This window comes from Haematobia irritans, chromosome 5 (assembly GCF_050003625.1).
Source record: "Haematobia irritans isolate KBUSLIRL chromosome 5, ASM5000362v1, whole genome shotgun sequence".
NCBI lineage: Eukaryota > Metazoa > Arthropoda > Insecta > Diptera > Muscidae > Haematobia > Haematobia irritans.
Window position 1 is genome coordinate 121,191,682 of NC_134401.1, and position 14,718 is coordinate 121,206,399.

General features: G+C 32.7%; 1 protein-coding gene across 11 annotated transcripts in view; it reads right to left on the minus strand.

Moving 5' to 3' along the window:
• Nucleotides 1-332: 332 nt before the first annotated feature.
• Nucleotides 333-14,718, minus strand: part of LOC142238071 (uncharacterized) — a 126,664-nt gene continuing 112,278 nt past the window's right edge. For 8 of the 11 annotated variants that reach the window (XR_012722633.1, XR_012722639.1, XR_012722638.1 and 5 more), the window contains 2 exons: nucleotides 12,219-12,290; nucleotides 12,084-12,147 (listed from right to left, as the gene is read on the minus strand). Coding sequence is in view for 3 of the 11 variants with exons in the window: in XM_075309597.1 (XP_075165712.1) it covers nucleotides 926-1,108; nucleotides 1,187-1,284; nucleotides 1,355-1,466; nucleotides 11,038-11,189; nucleotides 11,590-12,147; nucleotides 12,219-12,290 (1,175 nt within the window). In the remaining 8 variants the exon portion in view is untranslated. Of the gene's footprint in view, nucleotides 1,109-1,186; nucleotides 1,285-1,354; nucleotides 1,467-11,037; nucleotides 11,190-11,589; nucleotides 12,148-12,218; nucleotides 12,291-14,718 lie in introns of those variants that run through there. The other 3 variants (XM_075309597.1, XM_075309598.1, XM_075309599.1) reach the window with 2 other exon arrangements.

The window sequence follows — 14,718 nt, forward strand, 5'->3', positions numbered from 1 at the left end:
GTTTGGGGCAATGAAAATGGGCCCCGGCAAAATGAGCCCTAAAACCCAAATGAAACAGCTCAACAAATGTGGGGTGACGCTTCATAATAAGTATGAGCCGCAACAAAATGTAACTGTATCATGGAAATTTGTCCTAAAATAAAATTAGGGCTCATTTTCGGCAACGCTACCAGTACAACAATAACGATTTATCGCCCTATCATACAGAGTTTATCTTGGCCCGATTTCCTTACCATAGCCTCCGGAGTAGCCTAACTTTTATTTAAACTTAAAATCTCCGTATATCACTTTCATAGTTGTAATAGTATTGACATATAGTAAAATTTTCACAATATCTTTCTTTTATTTATTTATTATAGATTTTAAAACAAAACATCTTAAGGGGTATTTGTTTTTTTACATATAAATTTTTAAAAACTAGTATTCCAAACTTTAGTAAATAAGTAAATTCGTTTTGAATTTCATATGTGTACGTGTATGTGGTTGATGAATACCACTAAATCATAGGCGATGTTGTAGTTGTATTTTAAGACGCTTAATATCTAGAGAGGCCGCATTATGTAGATAGACCCCATTTTAAAATTTTGAATAGGCACTTAATTTAGAAATTTAATTCTTATAGAAACCATGACATAAATAAGTGCATTTTCTTTTTCATTTCACTTTTTGCTATTCTTAATATTAAACATTTGACACACTACATTGGGTTTCGGTTAAATAATCTTTTTTTAAAAATAATACTCGTCATTTCCACTCGATTTTTGTTTTTTTGTTTTTTTACTAAAAATAGGCAACAATTTTTGATTAGAGCAAGTTGTATGCTTTCAGGCGGAGAGAACAATAGGAGGGTGATTTTCATAATGAATTTCAGGTGGTTTATGAGTGTAGGAGGAATACTGAGGATTTGAGCTAAGTGTTTTTCGTTTTAACGACTTTCATCTTCTTCCTCTTGTAATCGTAGAATATCTGCTTTATTCATGAAATAATAACTCGGTTGGCGGCCTTTCAAATCTTTATTCGTTCGCTTGGCTCCATTTTGAATAAGGATACGACTCAAGGCCTCAACGATACTAGTACCCATGGCATAGTGCAGAGGAGAACGTTCCAACTGTAATGAATATACAAAATAGGCAGTAGTTTAGATTTTTGTTACCATATAAATATTGTTTTTTTGCTAGGTCCTTACATTATCTCCTATTTTTAATGCTTCTGGACACATTTTAACAAAATGTTCCACCAAATCCTCATTTTCTTTCAATATTGCTATATGAAGTGCAGTGCGTCCTTAAAGAGAACATAGTATTTATTATTATATTTTTTTTTATTTTATTTTATTTTATTTTTCTTGTCTTACCATAATAGTTTTTAGCCATAACAAGCCATTTGCCTTCTTCACCAGCAACAATTTCCTTAACCCTTTCGTCTTTGTGATCTCTTATCATTTGGTGGAGTTCTTCTCGCATTTCCTAAAATATTTCATAGAAAAATTAAATTACCTTATAAATTAAATTTAACAAAATTATGTATGCTCCAATAAAACCATAATATATATTTGTAATAAAACACTTAATTGAGTATGTTATGGAGTTCTTCTCGCATTTCCTAAAATATTTCATAGACAAATTAAATCACCTTATAAATTACATTTAACAAAATTATGTATGCTCCAATAAAAACCATAATATATATTTTTAATAAAACACTTAATTGAGTATGATAACCTGTTCAAATAAAAATTTAATTGATACAATTAACTAGTAAATTAAAACAAGTGTATACAGCAGTAAGTTCGGCCGGGCTGAATCTTAAATACCCACCACCATGAATCAAATATTATAGTTTCCTTTGAAATTTCAGAGGGGTTTGATGGCAGATATTCTCCCACTTCCCAAAGATAAATTTAAAGATTTTAACAGGTTGGCTGGGTTGGGAGCCACCGTGGTGCAATGGTTAGCATGCCCGCCTTGCATACACAAGGTCGTGGGTTCGATTCCTGCTACGACCGAACACCAAAAAGTTTTTCAGCGGTGGATTATCCCACCTCAGTAATGCTGGTGACATTTCTGAGGGTTTCAAAGCTTCTCTAAGTGGTTTCACTGGAATGTGGAACGCCGTTCGGACTCGGCTATAAAAAGGAAGTCCCTTGTCATTGAGCTTAACATGGAATCGGGCAGCACTCAGTGATAAGAGAGAAGTTCACCACTGTGGTATCACAATGGACTGAATAGTCTAAGTGAGCCTGATACATCGGGCTGCCACATAACCTAACCTAACAGGTTGGCTGATAAGTCCCCGGTCTGATACATAGATGGCGTTTCTAGTATTAAATGCATATTATTTTTATATAGTACCAACCTTCAAATGATTCATGTCAAAATTTTACGTCTGTAAGTCAATTAGTTTGTGAGATAGAGCGCCTTTTGTGAAGCAACTTTTGTTATTGTGAAAAAAAAAATGGAAAAAAGGAATTTCGTGTTCAGTAAAATACTGTTTTCTGAAGGGAAAAAATACGGTGGAAGCAAAAACTTGGCTTGATAATGGGTTTCCGGACTTTGCCCCAGGGAAATCAACAATAATGGATATGCAAAATACAAGCGTGGTGAAATGAGCACCGAGGACGGTGAACGCAGGGGACGCCCGAAAGAAGTGGTTACCGACGAAACATCAAAAAAATCCACAAAATTATTTTGAATGACCGTAAAATGAAGTTGATCGAGATAGCAGAGGCCTTAAATATATCAAAGGAACGTGTTGGTCATATCATTCATCAATATTTGGATATGCGGAAGCTCTGTGCAAAATGGGTGCCGCGCGAGCTCACATTTGACCAAAGACAACAACGTGCTGATGATTCTGAGCTGTGTTTGCAACTGTTAACTCGTAATACACCCGAGTTTTTCCGTCGATATGTGACAATGGATGAAACATGGCTCCATCACTACACTACTGAGTCCAATCGACAGTCGGCTTAGTGGACAGCGACCGGTGAATCGTCTCCGAAGCGTGGAAAGACTCAAAAGTCCGCTGGCAAAGTAATGGCCTCTGTTTTTTTGGGATGCGCATGGAATAATTTTTATCGATTATCTTGAGAAGGGAAAACCCATCAACAGTGACTATTATATGGCGTTATTGGAGCGTTTGAAGGTCGCAATCGCGGCAAAGCGGCCCCATATGAAGAAGAAAAAAGTGTTGTTCCACCAAGACAACGCACCGTGCCACAAGTCATTGAGAACGATGGCAAAAATTCATGAATTGGGTTTCGAATTGCTTCCCCACCCACCGTATTCTCCAGATCTGGCCCCCAACGACTTTTTCTTGTTCTCAGACCTCAAAAGGATGCTCGCAGGAAAAAAATTGGCTGCAATGAAGAGGTGATCGCCGAAACTGAGGCCTATTTTGAGGCAAAATCTAAGAAGTACTACCAAAATGGTATCAAAAAACTGGAAGGTCGTTATAATCGTTGCATCGCTCTTGAAGGGAACTATGTTGAATAATAAAAACGAATTTTGACAAAAAAATGTGTTTTTCTTTGTTAGACCGGAGACTTATTAGCCAACCTGTTACAAACGGAATGACAATCTTGTTATACCCCTGTCACCATTCTATGGTGGCGGGTATAAAAAAGTCTCAAGTAAGAATTTTTACGATTTTATTTTTAAGTGTTCGCTCCCCCTTCATATTAATCGACCGTGCGGTCGATTAATATGAATCCCTGGGCAGACACACATTTTAGCCGCACGCCATAGACAGTGTTACCGTTGTGCGACTTTAGTCGCATTTTGCAACCTTTTTGACGTCATGCGACTTTTTGTGCGACTTTTTTAAAATATGTAAAATGTGTGGATTAGTCGCACACATGCGACTAAAGTCGCACAAAAGGGAAGTGCTTTAATTTTAAGATTGGCTCATTTTTACCACACAATGGCAGCAATTTGGAAAGTAATGATGGTGGCGCTATGAATATGGGCCCAATGAAAATTAGCCCCAAAACCTAAATGAAGTAGGACCGCAAAAAATATATGGGAAACAAACATACCAAATTTTTATGATTTTTGCGGAATAAGTTCATTTTATTTTTGAGATCCGTTTGCATTATGATCATAAAACTCAATATTTCAAATGAAAATAAACCCCAATTTCATATTTGGGATTATGCTTCGTTATAAAGTAGGGCCCATTTTCGCATTCTGATGACTTTTTGTTGTTCCGAATAACATATACATATACATCAGCATCAGAATTTCTTTTAAATCAAAAGTGAAAAAGAGCCCTAATTTAATTTTTGGGGTCGATTTTCAAACTTGAGTTACATATTGTTGGGGCTCATAAACATTATAAAACGTCGCTCCACATTTGGGGCAATGTTACATTTGGGCTTTGGAGCTCATTTTCCTGGGGCCCATTTTCAAGCCGCCAATGTTGGCACGAACAAATACCAAAGTGTCGATTATCTCAAGACGGCGCTTTGTCGGGAACGTACCAAAATACCACAGAGTCACTTTTTATTGCATCTTGTGAGGGCTATTCTTGCTTTTGAACAGTAAATTTTAAAACAAGTATATACGGCTGTATGTTCGGCCAGGCCGAAACTTATGTACCCTCCACCATGGATTGCGTAGAAACTCCTTCTAAACACTGCCATCCACAATCGAATTACTTAAGTTGCGGTAGCGCTTGCCGTTGGTAACGTATCTTAAAACCTCCTAACACCGTCTTCTAAATTGTATGTAAGTCCATATGTGGTATATATTAAATCAAAAAAGATCGATTAAATATGTATATAATTCAGTTTGACAAAATTTTCTATAGAAATAAAATTTTAACAAAATTTTCTATAGAAATAAAATTTTCATAAAATTTTCTATAGAAATAAAATTTTGACAAAGTTTTTTATAAAAAAAAAAAAAAGTTTTAAAAAAATTTTCTATAGAAATAAAATTTTAACAAAATTTTCTATAGAAATAAAATTTTAACAAAATTTTCTATAGAAATAAAATTTTGACATATTTTCTACAGAAATAAAATCTTGACAAAATTTTCTATAGAAATAAAATTTTGGTAGATCATTTTTGGCTCGAGTGGCAACCATGATTATGAACCGATATGGACCAATTTTTGTGTGATTGGAGATCGGCTATATATAACTATAGACCGATATGGACCAATATCGGCCATACACTAACACCACGTTCCAAATTTGAACCGGATCGGATGAATTTTGCTCTTCCAAGAGGCTCGGAAGGTTAAATCTGGAGAACGGTTTATATGGGGGCTATATAAAATTATGGACCGATATGGACCAATTCTGGCACGGTTGTTAGAGATCATATACTAACACCATGTTCCAAATTTCAACCGGATCGGATGAAATATGCTTCTTTTAGGGGCTCCGCCAGCCAAATCTGGGGATCGATTTATATGGGGGCTATATATAATTACGGACCGATGTGGACCAATTTTTGCGTAGTTGTTAGAGACCATTCACCACGTACCAAATTTCAGCCGGATCGGATGAAATATGCTTCTGTTAGGGGCTTCGCAAGCCAAATCTGAGGGTCCGTTTATATGGGGGCTATACGTAAAGGTGGACCGATATGGCCCATTTGCAATACCATCCGACCTACATCAATAATAACTACTTGTGCCAAGTTTCAAGTCGATAGCTTGTTTCGTTCGGAAGTTAGCGTGATTTCAACAGACGGACGGACGGACGGACATGCTTAGATCGACTCAGAATTTCACCACGACCCAGAATATATATATATATATATATATATATATATATATATATATATATATATATATATATATATATATATATATATATATATATATATATATATATATATATATATATATATATATATATATATATATATATATATATATACTTTATGGGGTCTTAGAGCAATATTTCGATGTGTTACAAACGGAATGGCAAAGTTAATATACCCCCATCCTACGGTGGAGGGTATAAAAATGTAGACAATATAGTGTTTTACTTTTTTGCATTATATAACAGCTACCCTTTACTAAAACGTTCTTGGTTCACTTTTAAGACAAAGGGCCCACTACAAATGCAATAGTGGATGTCAAAGTATTTCAATTTATATTATATGAATTTTTATTTCATTGCCTTTTCATTCATTTTTGGTCTAATCGTTCGCAATTAACCTAGGTCAGCAATCCACCATAAAAAACTATTTTTAATATTATTATGCTTTTCCATTTGTAAGTGTATTTTAGCGTTGGATTCAAATAATTCAAAGTGAATTCAGCCAAATCAGCATTTCACATTTCCATACTTAATATATCTTGTTTAGCATGGGCACTGGCACATAGTGGGGGCATTCACAAGATAACAAGCAGAAACAAGTAAGGAAAGTCTAAAGTCGAGCGGGGCCGACCATATTATACCCTGCCTCACTTTGTAGATTTACATTTTCGATACAATCTCAAATAGTTACGCTATGTTTGGTGCCATATACAAAGAAAAATATATTGAAGTCTTAACCAATTTGAACAATATTTTTAGACTTCTGCAAAATCTCTAACTTTAAAATTTATATTCATAAGATGGAGCACAATGTTAATAAAAAGTGGGAAAATTTATGCAATTTCCAAAATTGCAATTATAATTTATAGGTCGATAGATATGTATTAGAGGTGTGGGAAAATTTGAGTAATGTTTACTAGTTTTCGACTTAGCGTTGCGATTAAAAATGTGTGAATGTTGACCATATTTGCTCAAAACGGAAAACATACATATGGGGGCTTTCTGTGAAACTAAACCTCTTGGCCTAAAATTGCGACTTAGACTTTGATTACCAAAATGTGATCACAGACTTAGGGGCACGGATGCCACAGTTGGTAGGATTCTATCAAAAAAGGTAGATTTTATATTGTTTTGTAGATTGGTAGAATTCATGTAGTTTGGTAGATTTTGCAAAATATTGTTTTGAGATAAGAAGTAATTCACAAATTTCTATTGAAGTAAACCTCTGACACAATTTTCTAGAAATAAAATTTTGAGAAAATTTTCTATAGAAATAAAATATTGAGAAAATTTTCTATAGAACTAAAATTTTGACAAAATTTTCTATAGAAATAAAAAATTGACAAAATTTTTTATAGAAATAAAATTTTGACAAAATTTTCTATACATATAAAATTTTAGACAGAATTTTCTATAGAAATAAAATTTTGACAAAATTTTCTATAGAAATAAAAATTTTACAAAATTTTTTATAGAAATAAAATTTTGACAAAATTTTCTATAGAAATAAAATGTTGACAAAATCTTCTATGCATATAAAATTTTAGACACAATTTTCTATAGAAATAAAATTTTGACAAAATTTTCTATAGACATAACATGTTTACAAAATTTTCTATAGAAATAAAATTTTGACAAAATTTTCTATAGAAATAATATTTTGATAAAATTTTTTATAGAAGTAAAATTTTGACAAAATTTTCTATAGAAATAAAATTTTGACAAAATTTTCTATAGAAATAATATTTTGATAAAATTTTTTATAGAAGTAAAATTTCGACAAAATTTTCTATAGAAATACAATTTTGACAAAATTTTCTATAGAAATAAAATTTTGACAAAATTTTCTATAGAAATAAAGTTTTGACAAAATTTTCTATAGAAATAAAGTCTTGACAAAAATTTCTATAGAAATAAAATTTTGACAAAATTTTTTATAGAAATAAAATTTTGACAAAATATTCTATAGATATAAAATGTTGATAAAATTTTCTATAGAAATAAAATTTTGACAAAACCTTCTATAGAAATAAGCTTTTGACAAAGTTTTCTATAGAAATAAAATTTTGACAAAATTTTCTATTAAAATAAAACTTTGACCAAATTTTCTATAGAAATACAATTTTGACCAAATTTTCTATTGAAATATAATTTCGAACAAATTTTCTATAGAAATAAAATGTAGATAACATTTTCTATATAAATAAAATTTTGAACAAATTTTCTATCAAAATATAACTTTGACCAAATTTTCTATAGAGAAAAAATTTTGATCAAATTTTCTATATAAATAAATTTTGACAAAATTTTTGATATCAATAAAATATAGATATAGAATTTGGAAAAAATTTTTTGAGAAAATTTTCTATAGAAACAGAATTTTGAGAAAATTTTCTATAGAAATAAAGTTTTGACAAAAGTTTCTATAGAAATAAAAGTTTGACCAAATTTTCTATAGAAATACAATATTTATCAAATGTTCTATATAAATAAAATGTTGACCAAATTTTCTGTCGAAATATAATTTTGACAAAATTTTTGATATCAATAAAATATAGATAAATTAATAAAATTTTGAACAATTTAAATTTCGATAGATTTCTATCAAAATATAATTTTGAAGAAATTTTTTATAGAAATAAAATTTTGACCAAATTTACTATTAATATAAAATTTTAGGCACAATTTTCTATAGAAATAAACTTTTGACAAAGTTTTCTATAGAAATAAAATTTTACAAAATTTTCTATAGAAATAAAACTTTGACAAAATTTTCTATAGAAATAAAGTTTTTACAAAATATTCTATGGAAATAAAATTTTGATCAAATTTTCTATATAAATAAAATTTTGAAAAAAAATTTTCTATCAAAATAAAAGTTTGACCAAATTTTTTATAGAAATAAAATTTTAGGCACAATTTTCTATAGAAATAAAATTTTGGCAAAATTTTCTATAGAAATAAAATCTTGATAAAATTTTCTATTAAAATAAAATTTTGACAAAATTTTCTACAGAAATAAAGTTTTGACAAAAATTTCTATAGAAATAAAGTTTTGACAAAAATTTTTATAGAAATAAAATTTTTACAAAATATTGTATAGAAATAAATTTTTGACAAAATTTTCTATAGAAATAAAACTTTGACCAAATTTTCTATAAAAATAAAATTTTGACCAAATTTTCTATATAAATAAAATTTTGAACAAATTTTCTATCGATATATAATTTTGACCAAATTTTCTATAGAAATAAAATTTTGACCAAATTTTTTTAGAAATAAAATTTTGTTGCAATTTTCTTTAGAAATAAAAATTTGAATAAATTTTCTATCGAAATTTAATTTTGACCAAATTTTTTATAGAAATAAAATGTTGACCAAATCTTCTATAGAAATAAAATTTTGACAAAATTTTTGATATCAATAAACTATAGATATAGAATTTTGACAAAATTTTGTACAGAAATAGGATTTTGAGAAATTTTTCTATAGAAATAGAATTTTGAGAAAATTTTGACAAAATTTTCTATAGAAATAAAAAATTCTCTATAGAAGTAAAGGGTGATTCTTTTGAGGTTAGGATTTTCATGCATTAGTATTTGACAGATCACGTGGGATTTCAGACATGGTGTCAAAGAGAAAGATGCTCAGTATGCTTTGACATTTCATCATGAATAGCCGAACGATCTGCCACAACGTCGAATTTTCAGTGAATGGGCCCTAGAAAAGTTGGCAGAAAATCCGCTTTTTTATCGACAAATTTTGTTCAGCAATGAGGCTCATTTCTGGTTGAATGGCTACGTAAATAAGCAAAATTGCCGCATTTGGAGTGAAGAGCAACCAGAAGCCGTTCAAGAACTGCCCATGCATCCCGAAAAATGCACTGTTTGGTGTGGTTTGTACGCTGGTGGAATCATTGGACCGTATTTTTTCAAAGATGCTGTTGGACGCAACGTTACGGTGAATGGCGATCGCTATCGTTCGATGCTAACAAACTTTTTGTTGCCAAAAATGGAAGAACTGAACTTGGTTGACATGTGGTTTCAACAATATGGCGCTACATGCCACACAGCTCGCGATTCTATGGCCATTTTGAGGGAAAACTTCGGAGAACAATTCATCTCAAGAAATGGACCGGTAAGTTGGCCACCAAGATCATGCGATTTGACGCCTTTAGACTATTTTTTGTGGGGCTACGTCAAGTCTAAAGTCTACGGAAATAAGCCAGCAACTATTCCAGCTTTGGAAGACAACATTTCCGAAGAAATTCGGGCTATTCCGGCCGAAATGCTCGAAAAAGTTGCCCAAAATTGGACTTTCCGAATGGACCACCTAAGACGCAGCCGCGGTCAACATTTAAATGAAATTATCTTCAAAAAGTAAATGTCATGGACCAATCTAACGTTTCAAATAAAGAACCGATGAGATTTTGCAAATTTTATGCGTTTTTTTTTTTTAAAAAAAGTTATCAAGCTCTTAACAAATCACCCTTTACAATGTTGACAACATTTTTATAAGATTAAAATTTTTGTATGCGTCTGCGTCTTATTTTTTGAGAACCATTTCTGGGTATTTTTGCAAAAAAAGAAGCATGAGCCTTGGGGGTTCTTAGATGTAATCATGTCCTATTGACGCTTCACTTATTCAGTCCACGGCGTGAAAATTGTCCCTTTCGATTTGGGAACATAACGTTTCAGATTCTAGTTTGATGTTAAGGCACCAATCATATATGTATATACGAGACCCCCAGATGTTTTGCTGATTTCATAACATTCTATTTTCTAAGATCTGATATTTCAAGGGTTTTTGGAGATGTACCTTGGGTCAATACTAGTTATAAGATAATTATCAAAATAATTGCCCAGTGGTCTTTTTGTGTTCTCGTGTATCCAAGAATGGAATGAGAAGTCATTGGTGCAGACCAACTCTTCTCAGAGGTTATTCGATCCTCCCCTAATTTCTCGTAAACTTTGTCCTGTTAATTCTTTTTCTGTAGAATCCCCTTACATTAGATTATTCTTTGGATTACGATAATCGAGTTATCCCCCAAATTTTACTCATTCTACTTAAGTAAGACGTTTACAGCTTTTGTGACCACTCCACACCTCTTTGGATACCCTTTACAGTACTCATTTTCAATTTGAATCTTCTACCATACTATCATATCGAATGATTCCCTATACTTATTCTAATCCCCTTTCCACACATTTGTCGAGAATTATATTTTGGAAGTATGTTAACCTCTCGACACTTTTACTTACCTCCATGGGTCGTATGCCTCTCAAATAGGCTGCCAATTCGGAATGACCTTTCGCTTCAGCAACATCGATAATGGATTTCTCGGTATCACCCATAACATCAATAATATGATCATAACCGGAAATTGCAAAATATTCAAAAGGCTTGACATCTCCTGCAAATACAACGAATGAGAAAAAATAAGATATAACTCTACAGTAGGGATTGTAATCAGAATCAAAAAATCGTCCCTTCGACTTTTTGAAAATATGGAAAACGTTGACTTTTCGTAAAATTAGAAAAATCTACTTTTCTAATTTTTTTTTTAACAATTTGTACATAAAAACCAGCCTGAATTTCGAATGTCGATTTCGACCTTTTCATTTAAGTTTTGGCCAATTCAAAAGTCGATGAGTCGATTTTGAAAAATATCTAAAGCCGATAAGTCGAATTTGAATATTTCAAAAAGTAGACATCGATTTTTTTCTGTTTTTGCATAAAAGTCGAATAGTCGAATTTTGATTTTTCTATCCCTACTATAAAGTCCCATATAAAAAAATTCCTCTCATACTTACCCACCACCGCCAGGGACATTAAATAGCGATCAATATCTTTGGCATTAATCACTTGACTGGCCTGCAGAGCTACATCCCTCGCTGTTCGATACAATTCATCACGATAGGTTATATCCGTATTGGATTCTTCAATCAATTGCATAATACCACCACGACGATGAGATCTGGCACAGGCAAAGTGTAGCATACTTTGACCATGCTCATCCCTTTCTTCCAATCTCTTGGAGAGCATGGCATCCGATTCATCAGAATATTCATCGTCAAGCTGTTGAGTCATGGCATCCGATTCAATATCATCTGTATTGTCATACTTCACATGACCATTCATGCGGGATGTTGGAATAGTTTGACGTGTCGCAGGGGATTGAATTGAATTGACCGGGGCCGTTGAATTGGTATGACTACTTCCCGAATGGACAGCTGCTTGGACTATTGTTCGGCCATTTGTATTGCGTGTTGCTACAAAATTTTGCAAATAATTGGTCAAATATTGAAGGGGATCATTTGGACGTTTCTGTGCGACTTGTGTTAAAGCTTTAATCAGAGGATCAGCAAGATCTATCGAATGACAAAGAAAAATTAGACTCGATTATTGTCCGGTTTAGGAGAATACATGTTTATCAACTTACTATCTGCTAAGTATTTGCCTTGTTCTGTTTTAAATATGGGATTTTCTTGAAAACTATGATTTTCAACTTCACCTAAAAATAGAAAAATTGCATTGCATTATTGAGAGTTATGAGAAGACTTTTCGAATATTTATTTTTACTACCACTATGTTAGTAATCTCTAGATAATAAAGCATTAAAAAGCTTCTGATGTTTTGCTTAAACTATAATTGTGTGGACTTTTGGATGTACTACAAAATTCAGTGGAAAATAAATGAAAAAGTAAGTGCGGGCCACTCGGTCTCACCCTAACCCTACACCATCTATACTGCATATTCGTATTTACTTGTATAACAAAATATATTTTTATTGTGGAACAAATCGTTTCTAAAATATCCGAGATTAAAACTCTTAGATGTTTGGTGTAAAATCCCCCTAAAATCAGCGTTGAGTTCGGTCAGGCCGAAGCTCATATATCGTCCGTCTTGGATATGAAGTGGAAAACTGTTACAGACAAAAGTTTGAAGTTCTAAATTGGACTTAAAAATCTGATAAAGAGTTAGAGTTTAAGAGGAATTACATGTTTGCTGACAACCATAAAAAGGCAGCATTTTATCCCAATCAAAAAATTTAGAAGTTCTTCCTGAGTCATTACTCTTAAAGTACATCCAAAAATGCTCTTCCGGTTATGGACCTAATTTTCACTTCACAAGTAGTTATTTTGAGGTGATATATTAAAATCCGTTGTTTTATGTAATTTTACCAATAAATTAAAATTTTCTGAATTTTACTGTACCTGAAACTACAGCAAGGACCAACAAAATAGTAGAAATTTCCAAAGAAATATTTGAAAAGTGTACCGATCCATATCTCGGTAGACTTAGAATTTGCGTTAATATATTGGCTATTATTATTCTAAAACAAGTATATACAGCAGTAAGTTCGGCCGGACCGAATCTTAAATACCCACCACCATGAACCAAATATTAGGGTTTCCTTTGAAATTTCAGGAGGGCTTGAGGACTTGAGGACACTTCCCGAAGATAAATTTAAAGATTTCACCTTTAGTCCTCATAGGATCAGATTCTGGATTTATAAGAACCATTTTTGTTTGAGTTTTAGAGGAATCATTAACATCTCTTGTAAGTGTGCAAGAAAATTATAAAATAACACCTTGATTTGAAATCTTAAGTCAGTAGATTTTCACCCGAGAAGTAAAATCTGGAAATTTTACATTGAGCTTCAAGCAATTTTCATGATCAGTGCGTGTTTCTATACCCTCAAGAAGTTAAGTCGGTCTATATGGAGGCATTACCAAATTAACCGATAAAAACTTAATCCGATACAGGTTTTTGTGAGCCTAAAATACCAGAATATTTACAATTTCAGGCAAATCGGCTAAAAACTACGGTTTCTAGAAACCCAAGGAGTTAAATCGGGAGATCGTTCTTATGGGGGCTATACTAAAATATGGAGCGATACTCACCGTTTTCGGCACACCTCTTTATGGCCCGAAAATACCTCTAGATTTCCAATTTCAGGCAAATTGGATAAAAACTTCGGATTCTAGAAGCCCAAGAAGTAAAATTGGGATATCGGTCTATATGGGGGCTATACCACAACATGGACCCATACTCACCATTTGTGGCACACCTCTTTATGGTCCTAAAATACCTATAAATCTCCAATTTCAGGCAAATTGTATATAAACTACGGATTCTATAAACCCAAGATGTAAAATCGGGAGATCGGTCTATGTTATATAGGGGCTATACCAAAACATGAAACGATACGAACCATTTTCGGCACAGCTTTTGATGGTCCTCAAGTACCCCTAGATTTTCAATTTCAGGCAAATTGGATAAAAACTACGATTTCTATAAGCCCAAGACCCCAAATCGGGAGGTCGGTTTATATGGGGACTATATCAAAACCTGGACCGATATAGCCCATCTTCGAACTTGACCTGCCTGCAGACAAAAGACGAGTTTGTGCAAAATTTCAGCACGATTGCTTCATTATTGAAGACTGTAGCGTGATTACAACAGACTGACAGGCAGCCAGACAGACAGGCAGACAGACGGACATCGTTATATCGTCTTAGAATTTCTCCCTGATCAAGAATATATATACTTTATATAGTCGAAAATCGATATTTCGATGTGTTATAAACAGAATGACAAACTTATTATACCCCCGTCACCATTTTATGGTGGTGGGTATACAAATCTTTACGTAGATATAGAAAAGTTTAGATTTTTTGTATACCCTCCACCATAGGATGGGGGTATATTAACTTTGTCATTCCGTTTGTAACACATCGAAATATTGCTCTAAGACCCCCATAAAGTATATATATTCTGGGTCGTGGTGAAATTCTGAGTCGATTTTAGCATGTCCGTCCGTCCGCCTGTTGAAATCACGCTAACTTCCAAACGAAATAAGCTATCGACTTGAGATTTGGCACAAGTAGTTGTTATTGATGTAGGTCGGAAGGTATTGCAAATGGGCCATATCGCTC